At 47.7% G+C, this 13,624-nt stretch overlaps 1 protein-coding gene across 1 annotated transcript; it reads left to right on the top strand.

Annotated features, from left to right (window-relative positions):
* The first annotated feature begins 2,114 nt into the window (after positions 1-2,114).
* Positions 2,115-13,012, top strand: LOC146073611 (uncharacterized). The gene is made up of 2 exons (XM_083180906.1): positions 2,115-2,248; positions 9,196-13,012. Exon 2 carries the CDS (start codon positions 9,341-9,343, stop codon positions 10,277-10,279), a length of 939 nt encoding a protein of 312 aa, XP_083037032.1. The 5' UTR covers positions 2,115-2,248; positions 9,196-9,340; the 3' UTR covers positions 10,280-13,012.
* The last annotated feature ends 612 nt before the right edge of the window (positions 13,013-13,624 follow it).

The raw sequence follows: 13,624 nt of genomic DNA, 5'->3' as shown, positions 1-13,624 counted from the left end.
GCGCTTGAACACAGATGTGATGCCGTTTCAGCGCTGCTGTTAGGCTTGCTGGAGCCAGTAGTTCCACAACCTGCGTTCCAACCGCAGAGCTGAGTCTGAGGTGTGCGGTCTGAGGTCCTGAGGAAGCTTTTTTGCGAAAGCGTACGCTCGACTAACTACACACCTAGTGTGTCTAATACCCCACTTTCCCCTCCCCACTTACAAACTGTATATATATTTGTTGTTGGCTACATTGGGGTTTCCGTTGGACACGGTCCCCAATCAGTACACTGACACGGTCTCTGGCGCCAGAGCCGTGTGTGTCCCTGCCTGTTCTAGATCCACATGAGCGAGGGAGTGCACACAGGCACACCTCAGACTCAGCTCTGCGGTTGGAACGCAGGTTGTGGAACTACTGGCTCCAGCAAGCCTAACAGCAGCGCTGAAACGGCATCACATCCGTGTTCAAGCGCGTGCTGGTGGCTGCACTAAGTGAGCCTCAGGACTATTGTGATACATTGTATATGATAAAGTTACAAACCTGACTTATCCACATTACATGACTTTGGTAATATAAACAAGTCTTCCGTGCCACACTATATCTATTATAAATAATAACGGAGACAACGGGTAGTGGGGTCCCGCTAGGTGAGGATTCTTATCCTTTTTAAAAATCACTATTTGTTGTCTTATGTGTTGTCCAGTCCTTTTTATATCTTCACAACTATTTTAAATTAACTCAATAAAAGTGATGTTTTACTAAGTATTATTTCTCTAGGTGCACCAAGAAAAGGCACTCTTTTTTGTCCTCCTTAAAATATCCTGTCTGTGCCTCTGGTAGCACACCCTCGCATTTACATATATTCAATTAATCAATTATGCTATGAGGGTCCACCCGTCTGTTACAATAAATCTACCTCTGTGCGACTGACAAACCTTTCTCTAAACGTTCCACAAAAGAAAAATATAAACAATATGAAAATGAAATAAAATGAAAATCATAAAGGGGGATTTAATTCAGCGCCATGGGTCTGATTCAGAGTTGATTGCTCATCTGCAAAGTTGAGGACGACTGTAGTGAGTAGATAGCCACGGCCCAGACTGAATGAAAACCCGTCCTGTGCAGATATACAAGGGAATTGCGAAATTATTGCTATCCGCTGACGCTCGTTCATACGCAATTCATGAACCACTGAATGATTTTTCCAGTCTTTTCAAATATGAGTAAAGGTGCCCATACACGGTACAATTATTGTATACAATATCGCATCTCATCTCATTGCAACACACATGTTTTGCAATGCAATGAGATGAGATCTAGTACAAAAAGTATGCGCAGCACATACTTTTTGTACTAGACCTCATCTCATCTCATCGCATTGCCAAAACTGTGCGATGCAATATTGTATACATTAATTGTACCGTGTATGGGCACCTTTAGTCTGACTCTACTGGTCACCTGCTACTGAGACCGACCGGTCGCTACGATCCGTACGCAATCGCAATCATTTAATATTGATAGGATTGCAAATTTGCACAACAGTGATGTTGCTGCAGTTCCTTCGCTGCCCGTGTATGGAAATGATCCATTACTGTCTATTATAAGACATGGTCACGCATGCAGCAAAGGGGCATTGCGATGGCACCCGGTGCCCCCATATTTTCTATTATCCAGCACAATATTGTTATTGATTATTTATATGGCGCCACAAGGGTTCCACAGCGCCTAGCAACACATAAAATGAACATGGCAGCAAGGTGGCGCTGCCTAGAACAAATAAGGCATGTAATGAATGTCACTGCGCCCAGGAAACTGCATTGGGACAGGGAGACTGAAACACCATTTAATATTTACCTCACATTAATCATCAATAACCCCCAATATGATGATACATAGCCCCTAGGAGCTATGAACCCTCTATAAGTGATGGGTATTCAGTATTATACAGGGACTATATAGCACAGGGATGAGGGTCTGACACCAGAGCTGTGAGGGGCTGCAATGAATGCGTCTATAATGCGTGAAGCAATAACATGATTTCGCCTCGTCGCCAGCACCATGACACCACCACTTTCGCTTGTAGCCGCGGGGGCTTCTGGGAGCTGTAGTCCCCTCCCCTCAGCAATGACGCTGCGCGGGCGGCGCCCGGAACTACCGCTCCCAGCAGCCCCTGCGCCATAGAGGCCCGGGCCCGTACTGGTACCGGTTAAACTGGAAGGCGGGAAGAAGGGAGATTCGGGACGGTCTGTGGGCTCAGCGCCAGGGAAGGTACGTACATAGGGCGGCTGCGTCCGCAGGGTGCCCCGAGATGGGCTGGCCGCCGTGACGACAGCGGGTTCTGCAGGCGCTGGCGGTCCCCGGCTGCTGGCCCGGCCATGGTGCTGCAGGTGACAGACCGGCTGTAGTACTGTGTATATGTGTCTGGTGAGCGCGGCCTACACCCAGCATCCGCCATCACTGGGATGTATTGTGATATATAGCTGCACGCTGCAGTGTCCCGTCATTTTTGGGTACTGGGCCTTGTGGTGTCCTTTACACCAGCAGGGGGTGCATAGTGCAGGCCCAGGGGTGCGTGGTGGAGGAGTGCAGACCCAGGGGTGCGTGGTGGAGGAGTGCAGGCCCAGGGGTGCGTGGTGGAGGAGTGCAGGCCCTGGGGTGCGTGGTGGAGGAGTGGAGGCCCAGGGGTGCGTGGTGGATGGGTGCATGGCACAGGAGTGCAGGCCCTGGGGTGCGTGGTGGAGGAGTGGAGGCCCAGGGGTGGATGGGTGCATGGCACAGGAGTACAGGCCCAGGGGTGCATGGCACAGGAGTACAGGCCCAGGGGTGCATGGCACAGGAGTACATGCCCAGGGGTGCGTGGTGGAGGAGTGCAGGCCCAGGGGTGCGTGGTGGATGGGTGCATGGCACAGGAGTGCAGGCCCAGGGGTGCGTGGTGGATGGGTGCATGGCACAGGGGTGCGTGGTGGATGGGTGCATGGCACAGGAGTGCAGGCCCAGGGGTGCGTGGTGGATGGGTGCATGGCACAGGAGTGCAGGCCCAGGGGTGCGTGGTGGATGGGTGCATGGCACAGGAGTGTAGGCCCAGGCGTGCGTGGTGGATGGGTGCATGGCACAGGAGTGCAGGCCCAGGGGTGCGTGGTGGATGGGTGCATGGCACAGGAGTGCAGGCCCAGGGGTGCGTGGTGGATGGGTGCATGGTGGAGGAGTACAGGCCCAGGGGTGCATGGTGGATGGGTGCATGGTACAGTTACAGGCCTAGGGGTGCATAGTGCAGGCCCAGGGGTGCATAGTGCAGGTACAAGAGTGCAGGCACAGGGGTGTACAAGGCCCAGTCGTGCATAGCGCAGGCACGGGGGTGCACATGGCGCAGGGGTGTACAAGGGCCACTGTGTGCAGGGCATGCTTAGATGATATTACAGCGTTATATTTATGAGAGAAACTGGGAATTATCACAAATGAACTAGCTTGTGTTATTTAGAGACGCCGCGGGGGCCATTACATTACCCGCATTGTAACTCCAGACCTCATTCAATGATCAATCATCACCACTTCCAACCTGACCAGATTTTCCTGATACTTTGTCATTTATAAGTAACTTTCATAATATGTAACAATTTAGCCATCAGTCACAGTGTTCATGCAACCGTTTTATTTATCTGTTATTTATATAGCGCACACATATTCTGCAGCGCTGTACAGAGAATATTTGAACACTCACATCAGTCCCTGCCCCAGTGGAGCTTACAGTGTATATTCCCTACCACATGTACACGCACACAGACATTCTAGGGTTCATTTTGTTGGGAGCCAAATAACCTACCAGTATATATTTGGATTGTGGGAGGAAACGGGAGTACCCGGAGTAAACCCACGCAAGCTCGGGGAGAATATACAAACTCCACACAGTTAGGGTCATGGTGGGAATCGAACCCTCAGTGCTGTGAGGTAGTAATGCTAACCACTACACCATCCAGCATGGGAATCACCAAAACCAGCTAGTAGTGTGGACCCAGATATTGCCGAAACACAAGAACTTTTACTGGTGTCAGCAGAATTATTAGGACAGACTGTGCCAGTAAGAAGCGGAGGAACAAAGAACACGTACAACGTAGGCTAATTGTGATGAACCGTTCAGCAGTGTCCGCTCACTGCAAACACGCGCATCCTGATAGATAAATGATAGACCATATTGGAAAATATACCAGAAGAGAAGGGCATCGAACGGGTTACCCTCAAGACATGTCTTACATCAGACCTGCACACTTGAGGCGCTCATCAACTCCCCCCTAATAACTTATAGAATGATTCATTTCTAAGTTAATTCAACTACAGACCCGTTTATTGTTCAGCATTCGTCCTATTAGAAAAATCTAAAGGACCGAGACATTGGCAGAATCGCTGTGGTAGGCGGCTGCTGAAAATGACTCTCCTACTACAAGATGCGGTGCAATAATGCCCAGGACACAGTTGGCTCATTCGCTGTCCATTAAAGAAATAGGAAAGTAGGGCAATTATCCGGTACAATCAGAGTTGTCATTTCAGATTGTCTGCAACACAATTCAGTGGCTGTATAAACCTTGCAAAAACATCTCCTTCAGTTTCTGAAACATCGCAGAGAAAATAACTATTATTTCTCAGATGCCACCCCTCACGGGGAGCATTCATGTGATGGACTTGGCAGGACTGGTAAGAGGCTGGCAGCTTGGACGACGTTACGTCTTATATGGAACAGATTCCGACTCCAGGACAACTGACTGGGTAAAGGGCAATATCAGGAATGTGGACTTTGTGCATCTGCTTCGTCAAGGAATAACGGAGAACGAAGAGCTGCGGAACAACCGACATGAGGAAGCGAGACTGGTACCTGGAGCTGAACCGTTTCCTGCCTTCGTACCAGGAACTCAGAATAGATTTATAATGAAGAGGTTTGCTACAGACTCATCCAGCGAGGTAAAGGAAACATATGCTCAGTGTAAATCATTGCCTCTGGAAGAAATAAAAGGTTTCGTGACTTACGTCTATAATGATGCTTGTGGTTAGGTTGTGTCAGACATCTTGCAGTTGTTCCTCAGGCTGCACCTACACACCTGCTGTGTGCATACCTCCCAACATAACCCTCTCCAGGAGGGGGACACTGCTCTATTTTGGGGCTTATGACTCATTTTAGATGACCTTGCACGTGTAAATGTTACATTTGTTGCAGTGTTGCATGAACTGAGACCTAAAATGTTACATTTGAAAGTTACTTTGTCTGCTATCATCCAACCAAGTTACAAGAAAATCTGAGATGGTCGGGTTGAAAAGTTACTTTTTCTGATGATTTGAAATGGAATGTCCTGGAAGCAGCCATGTTCCTTCCCTCATTTTTTCCTCCGGCCCCGCAGGGATATAAGTGCAGCTTGCAGTGTTCAGCGGTAATGTGGACAGCCGGGCACCAAGGAGTAACATGGGAGAGAATAGCATTTGTGTGTTACCTAAACTCTAATTGTATCATCGTTATCTAAGCTGGGTACATACATCGCATACACTGTACACACTACATTCTGCATTGTACAATGACACAATATATTGTTACCTGCATTGTGTAACTATAACCGCGTTGCTCGTGGGTTTGTCCCATTGATAGTGCAGACAATTTAATGAGCGACTAATTGGAGGTACATATCATGTGATGTGTAAGATTTATTGGACCAGTAAGGCCGGTTTCATACACTCCGGCTCCTGCCGGACGGTGAAATCCTGCACGGCCAGGGAGCACACATTAGTTGTGAATGGACACTATTGTGTCCATTCTCACGGGACGGCCACGGCCCGGCCGCACGACTGCAGCCGGATCCCGCCACTGGAAGGGACGGCTGCCGGGCTGTGGCCATCCCCTCCATGATAATCTACTGTGCGCGGCACGGCTCCCTGGCCTTGCGGGTTTTCGCCATCCGTCAGGAGCCGGAGTGTGTGAAACCGGCCTAAGTGTCAGGATAATATGTAGTGTTCACTCTATAATGTTTTCGCACCCTACCCGATTTTTTTTTTGAAGGGTAAATGCACCTTGCATGTTTAGTGGTGGTCATCCATCCCTGCTGTCTGAGGTCCTCAGGGAAGGCCCAGCACCTACATGACATTGGCGGGCCTGCCCACATTAATGACGTTGGCGGGCTGCTGCATTCAAACTGACCCCAGTGCCCTGCCATGATCCTAGAGCATGGGTCTTCAAAATGTGGCCATCCAGATGTTGTGGAACTACATGTCCCAGCATGCCCTGACAGTTTTGGCATGCTCTTATAGGAAAAAATGTGGCAATGCATGCTGGGACATGTAGTTTCACAACATCTGGAGGGCCACAGTTTGAAGACCCATGTCCTAGAGGGATCACTCGATATATCTTATATAACCAGCGTAAAGCTGCTCCCACTGTCCTTCCCCCTCTGTGCCAACCTGCCAGTCTGTCTCCTGCATGCACCTGCTGTATGTCCTCAGCACACACCACCCTTACCCCACGTGCCCCTTTCCTATGTGCCTCACCTGGCCCATTTAGCAATGAGGGATAAAACGCAGTGTGTATGATAAACGGTGCTCCTGCCAATCCGCTCCCAACTGTAGCGTGAAGAAATGACAGGATCTGATTGGCTGCAGCACCCTGTATCCTTCACAACACGTCTATCAATCGCCAGGAGCTGATCACTCCAATAGTCCCCTAATTACCATTTGTTTCCTACAATAATACCCTTGGTTATTGAGGCCTAGGATCGCATAGATGGGCACATCCTGAGTTGGTCATGAAATGTAATCTATACTAATTGGCTTTGCACATGGCAAGAAAAGAGGGCATGGGGGGTATGGATAACAAGGATCGGAATGGGCATATTAGCCCTATTGGTACCGGAAGCCGGCCTGCAACGGGGATGCATATACATAGGTCTAAGCCCTTTCTATATATGAGTGGTTATTGGTGTACACAAGTAGATTCTTCCGATGACGGTTGTAGTGCTAGATTACGATTGCCTGTGCTTATATTGTGTTTTGTGTGTTTTAGCTTTTTTTCCCTTCATATAAGTGTTTATAGCAAGGTGTGTGTGTGTGTGTGTGTGGGGGCGATATTGGGTGAAATCGCTGGGAATATGGTCGCTGAGCGACCATATTGCCAGTGATTTGGAGTGCTGCTGCGGCGATAAATCGCCAGCTGCGTGCTCCCGTGTGTACTCCCTAATGCTCCTGTGACCAGCGGCTTCCCCCCGGCGCTGAGCAGGAGGTCAGCGCCGGGTAGATCAGCGCTGCTGCTCCCTCCCTCCCGTGACATTGCTGCTGCTCCCTTCTCCCTTCAGGTGTCTCTGCAATTTACCTATGTGTGATTGCAGAACCTAGTATCGCCCATGTAGCTGTAACTTTCCCCCTGTGTATTCATGATCAAATCATTTCATGTGAATAAACAAAAAAAAATGCTAAGGGGTCGAACCTATTAACCCCGAACAGTGTGGATGATTCGCAGTTGTGAATCATCACGTGACCAGGCACACATTTACGGCGGGCTGAATTTGCTAAAAAAGTGCTCTCACCTCCATAGGGGTGCGAGCAATTTCCAGTTAATTCGGCCCTGCGAAGGGTGCAAGTTAGGGTTAATTTCAACTCACACCCTTTGGGGTTAATAGAATCGACCCCTAAATGTACATTTCCGTTCATTACAATAGACTTCTCATCCAACTTATGTTTGCCGTTTCTCCATGGCGACGATACACTGCCTGCGTTTCAAGGGAAAAGCCGCACTATTTATAAGTACAGAGACTTTTACTTTGGTCGTCTTGTAATTGTTCAGGGATTCTAGTGATCTGGCACCAAGAACAACAAGATCACACTAAGCAATAACAATCACTGTAGGAAATGTCATTGGCCTGACGTGAATGTCTGACATTGATCCGATCGTTAATATATTCTTCCGGCCTTGTACGAGTTAAGGGCTGTAAGTCACACATTGTGTTGTTGCATCACCGGTCCCTGGGGTTCTCCGTCTGTCTGGAGGATTCGGTAGGCACAATCCAGTGTCATTCTCAGATTCCGGCTGCTCCAGGCGCCTTTCTGAATTCACTCCGGAACCTGATGCTGAAGAGGTCATCCGGAGCTAATTAATCTAGTGCTGTGGCCGCCTCCCATTGTCCTGATGCAACAATACAGCATATAATGTGGGTAACCTACTTCGGCAGTCTCGGAGGAACGCGTATATAGAGTAAGTCGTCTTAGGGTGTGACCCACTGACAGCTGCAGTAACCACACCTCACCTGTAATACACCTACTGGAGTGCGGCTTACACCGTGTCCTTTCTGGGAATGATCTGTATAAAAGAACAGTGTTGTGTGACTACAGGTACTAGGTATTGCTGGGATACGAGATATGATCTGTTACCATTGTACGATATAATTAAGGTGAAGCTAAATTAAATCAAACTTTTCCCAGTCTGGATTTTTTTGCTACTTTAAAATGTTATTTAGCCATTTCCTCCTTGGAATTACTTATTTTTAATCTGCCTTAGTAGATTTGGGACCTAACGAGCACACCCCTTACTGTGATAGTGTAGACTCCTTGTTAGTAAGCTGATGGGACGTTTACCCTCTGTTCCAACCCCCCCCCCCCCCCCCCCCCCCCCCCCCCCATCGTTTTCTCTGTTGTGGAGGAACCATTGACCTTTGTACCTACATAAATCCACATGAATATTGAGTGTTTCATTACACATTTATGTCCGAGACCTTGTTGGGAAATTTCAGTGTATGGGTGTAGCTGGGTGACAGCTGGGGATAGGGATGTGATCAGACTACTCCACCCAGTCGCAGCATAGTCTCGGCCGCTCTTGTCATTTACTTACCTGACGCACATCTGCCTTTATTGTATACCTGGGACTAGGAGGATAAAGGCTCATTGATTCCACATTGTGTAATATTAGTAAATAGCAATACGATGTGTTTTATCACATGCATTATTCTGCCGGTGACCGTAACGACTAGTCCTCTATGCCCAGATATGACGCACTGCTGACACTCACAGCTTAGCCTGTGTAGCCGGTACACACATTGCTGTAAACTTAGGACAAACGCTGATTACACCTCACTCCAAATATCTAATACCCAAGTGACATCACCACCATCTGCATCATTGTCTAGTCTTACACTGTCGTTTTCTTCATGGCCATTAAGGGATTAATGCAGACAATGCTCTTTGTCCTTCTGTTTCAGGGACCTGCTATTGGGACCTCCTATTCTATGGGACCAGAAGCAAGCACTTGCTATTGGTGAGATAGCTGACTGTGGGGATTCCTACGATCGCACTCGTTCCTGTAATTCCGCTCACAAGGACCCTCTGACCGGAGATTCCCCGGACATGTCGTCTTCAGAGGCTTCAACGTCAAGTTCTTACCCCAGAGCGTCCAGGGAGCGCGAGGTGAACCACAAAGGACACGTAGATTTCGTTAGAATATCCGATGATGGAACGTTGGATTTCAGACCTGGCTGTAACCAAACAGCCCAGGACCTCGTGAACTCAATACTGTCACCGAGGACTTGGGAGAAATACCTGTCGTCCTGGAAAACCTGGACACAGTTCAAGAAGTCAGTCCGGCAACGAGGCTGGTGCAAGCCGGAGAAAGTCATGGTGGACTTCTTCGAGCACCTTATAGCCACCGGCTATAGCAGGAGCAAAATGGTGAGCACTCTGGCCGGGATCTCGTTCTGCCTGCAAATGATGGAGAAGAAAGATGTCACCAAACAGTTTATCATACAGCAAATGCTGACCAGCTGGCGGAACAAGGAAATGGAGGATACCGCAGAGACTGAAAGCAACGGCGACTACGGGGAGCTCCTCACACCCGAAATGCTCAGCTCCGTCTTATACGCCACGAAGAAAGTCTGCTTTGACAACAACGAGAGCAGGCTGTTCTGCGCGGCCTTCACTCTGGCCTTTTACGGCCCTTTCGACATGGAGGAGCTAGTGGCCAGGTCGAAAGAGGAAGAAGGGACGGGTCTCGCCTTTAAAGATGTCATCATTGAGCGCAATTCTGTGTACTGCAAAATGCAGAAATCCCGCTCCAACAAAAGCCAGTGGGTAGAGGTTAAAAAAAGAGAGGACAAGTTTTTGTGTCCAGTCACCAGAATGAAGAAATATTTAGAAGTCAGGCCAGAGAGCGGTAGAAACCTCTTTATCCACGAGAACGGGACGCTGCTGACGCACTTCCAGTTCAGCCGAGTGCTCACATTCGCCCTGGAGGAAGCGGGGCTGGATTCTAGAAGGTACGGACCCCACTCCTTGTGCTACAAGACATGATGCTGATCTGGGATTATGGGGCCGTGTGTAGAATTACAGAGCTTGGTTAGTTGGGAAGCCGACTGGGCCCGATTCCGGGATGGGTTGGGGGGAGTAAAGCAAGAAAAGAAAGCAAGTAACCGTGGCAACTTTTGTCGCACCGCAAGAGGCGCAAATACATTTTAGTTAGTTTCAGATGCAGGGTTCTACGAAATCCCAGTAGTAGGGTGTTGCATCCCAACAGGGGCTGTGTAGGTGGGTTAACCCTAATAGTGTGTACACATAGTACAATTTGCCTTCCGATGTTGACGATATAGTCAACATCGGATCGGAATCGGATGCAGATCGCCATCCTGATGCGTGTTCACGTATCGCAAGGCGGAAAGTCTTGTCTGCCTTGACTATATAGTCCTATATAGTCAGACTTGTATGCAAATTGGATGTAACTTGCGATCCGATCGTATCGTAAATCGCATCTTAAGGCACATCTGACCGAGTGTACACCATAATCCTAATCCCCCGTGCCCCCACCTTCTAAACCTAACCCCCACTCCATTCCCCACACGGTCAGATGTGCCTTAAGATGCGATCCACGATCAGATTGGGATCGGATCGCAAGGTACATCCAATTTGCATACAAGTCTGACTATATATGACTATATAGTCAAGGCAGACAAGACTTTCTGCCTTGTGATACGTGAACGCGCATCAGGATCGCAAGGGTTAAAACTATATTGTCAACATCGGAAGGCAAAAAGTACCGTGTGTACACACTGTTAGTCCTCCCTATTACCTATGTCCAACTCCTTCCTGACCCTAAACCGCAGCATACTTGTGTCCGGAATGCTGCCGCTGCATCCGGGTCTATTTCACAGTCCAGGCTCTGGTGTTCTGAAGGCAGTCAGGATGCACTATGGTCACTAGGTCCACAGGGTTGGAAGGTCGACACAATTATTAGGTAGACATTTTATTTTTTCGTGTTTTTTTTTTTTTTTTTTTTTTTTTTTTTGAGCCGACATTTGCGGTCAGTCGTTTTTTTATGCACTACCATCCACTAGGGTGCGTAGGGAGAATGGAATAGCACACAGCAAGGCACCGTGCCCTAAGCATGGTGAATGGACGTGCTATTCTTTGACGGTGTCCATGTCGACCTAGTGCTCGTGTCAACGTTCCAACCCTGTCGACCGAAGGCCTGTCAATGCAGTGCATGTTAACCTAAATAGGATCAACCCAATGTCCCCGTCCCCCTGTCGGCATTCTGACCGCTGGGATAATAACTACATCCCACTTCTGCATGTGGTCCATAAATGCTGGACAGCGCAGTTGTGCGATATACATTTGAGTTTAGACCCGTCCCTCCCAAATCTAATTTTCTCTGCAGAAGAAATGCACAATTACTTGCTCTCTTTTTTTTTTTTCCTTTTACTCCTAACTCCGAATCCGGCTCATTGTCACATAAAATCTATGCATGCATTAGAATCAAAACTATTTTAAGAAACCCACGAGTTTAGGGGACAGACCACCTAACGTCGTCATGGCAGCGCCTGGCCATCATTCCCCTGGCAGCTTTCTATTGGCTGAGCTGCCGCTGCTGGTCTGCAGAGACTGATCTCATTTAGGCAGCGAGTATGGGATAATTCAGGACCGTTTAGGTGGTTATACCCTAGAAATAAGTTTTCCAAATGATCACATATAAAGTGGACTCGTCCCCAACGCACAGCTGGCAGCCATGTCTTAGGCTGGGAAGCAAGGGATCCATAATCTAGGAACTAATGTTGATTTCCTCAATGATGTTGCTAGTACTCAATGAAATGTTAGACTTAATATTGATTCCGCGTACAATGTGGTCAATTCAGTTACGGATGATTTGCAGTGCCAGAATGTCAAGTATTTTTTATTTTGTTTTCCCCTTGCAAACTACATAGGTGCGCAGGTAACACGGCGGTGTGATGGGGATATATTTGCATGACCGTATATCATGGCGATGTACAAAGGCACATTGCCCCTAATTGAATTGACCCCAAAAGTGTCTTTCTCCCCTGCCACTCGGCTACATTAAAGTGAGCACCTATGTGCATTTTACACCCGCCCAGCAGTACATCTCACTGTTTGGTCTGGACTCGCCCCGGTGCTGATCTCTGCTGTCTGTTAATGCTCCGGTACTCGGAACCCGAGGGTGCAGTGTAGATTCCCGCAGGTAGCTGGCAATACAGCTATAGGGCTACATAGACAGCTGGTATACACAGGGCGGTGAGCGAAGGTGCTTCTACCAAGGGTCGGGGGGGTGGGGACCTGCTAATGGGTCTCCTGTGGCTTTACTAGTTGGGGGGAGGGGGAGCAACTGCACAAACGTGAATTTTGAATGGCGTTTATTAAGTCGTATATCAGAATAGATATTGGACGTAACCCTCTTGTGCGTGTCTGCATACACTATAAATTTGTGTCTGTAGAAATACCGCTACCTTGCACCAGAATCTGCAGGTAGATCTTGTTAGTTCCATTTACAGTTAGCGTGTGGTGTAAATTTACAGAGAGACTTACGGGCGGTAGTATCACTGAAACCAATGTCTAATACATTGTGACCTCCATCATTCCTTCAAGCCTACGAAGCGGATATGGGAAAACCAGACGTCGGTGGCTTTTTGAAAATTATTATTTTTTTGTTCTTTTTAAATTCAGTCTTGTTTTGAAGTAATGTTTCTAAGCGTCTATTTTTCACTGTCTTCGTTTTGGAATAAAGTTATTGCAATTAAATCTCCGTCTGGTTTTTATTTGTCCTCGGTGACGCAAACCATAATTGCATCTGATGTAAAACAATTTCTGAGATCTCTTCAAGGATTGTTATTTTACCCTAAAGCCCAGTTGATATCACAGGGAACTCACCAAGGGCAAGTTAAATCACCTGCAGTCTAATATAAATCGTCTTACTTCCAGTCCCTGGATTATCAGTTATCATTTGCATGTATGCCCACAGTATTGGAGATTATAATGGTTTGGAGAGTTTCTGTCCAGTACTGAAGCTTATTATCTCTTGTTTGTAGACATTTATTAACATTTATCTTCTGCTTTTACAATTGGGGAAATAATGTAATAATACAAGTTTGCAAATTAACAGAGGTAAGACTATTTTGCTTAAATCTATATGGTAATAAATTGTCCTTTATTTATATTGGGCCACAAGGTATCTGCATCGTCAAAATACAGAGTAAACAAATAAGCAAAACAGGAAATGATAAGTTACAACTGAATATGATAGAGTACAGGGCACATAACCATAGCTGCATCAGCAGGCGCGGTACTGACATAAGTATCAGGGGGGCAGAGAACAAGGGATCCGCAGCACCCTATTACAGAGTATATAACCCA

This window comes from Crinia signifera, chromosome 4, assembly GCF_055691185.1.
Source record: "Crinia signifera chromosome 4, ASM5569118v1, whole genome shotgun sequence".
NCBI lineage: Eukaryota > Metazoa > Chordata > Amphibia > Anura > Myobatrachidae > Crinia > Crinia signifera.
The sequence above is the reverse complement of the archived record's forward strand: the minus strand, read 5'-3'. Positions and strand labels throughout refer to the sequence as shown.

What these genes read in the sequence shown, in the direction of transcription:
- LOC146073611 (XM_083180906.1), top strand. Translation starts at nt 9,341, where the DNA reads ATGTCGTCTTCAGAGGCTTCAACGTCAAGTTCTTACCCCAGAGCGTCC.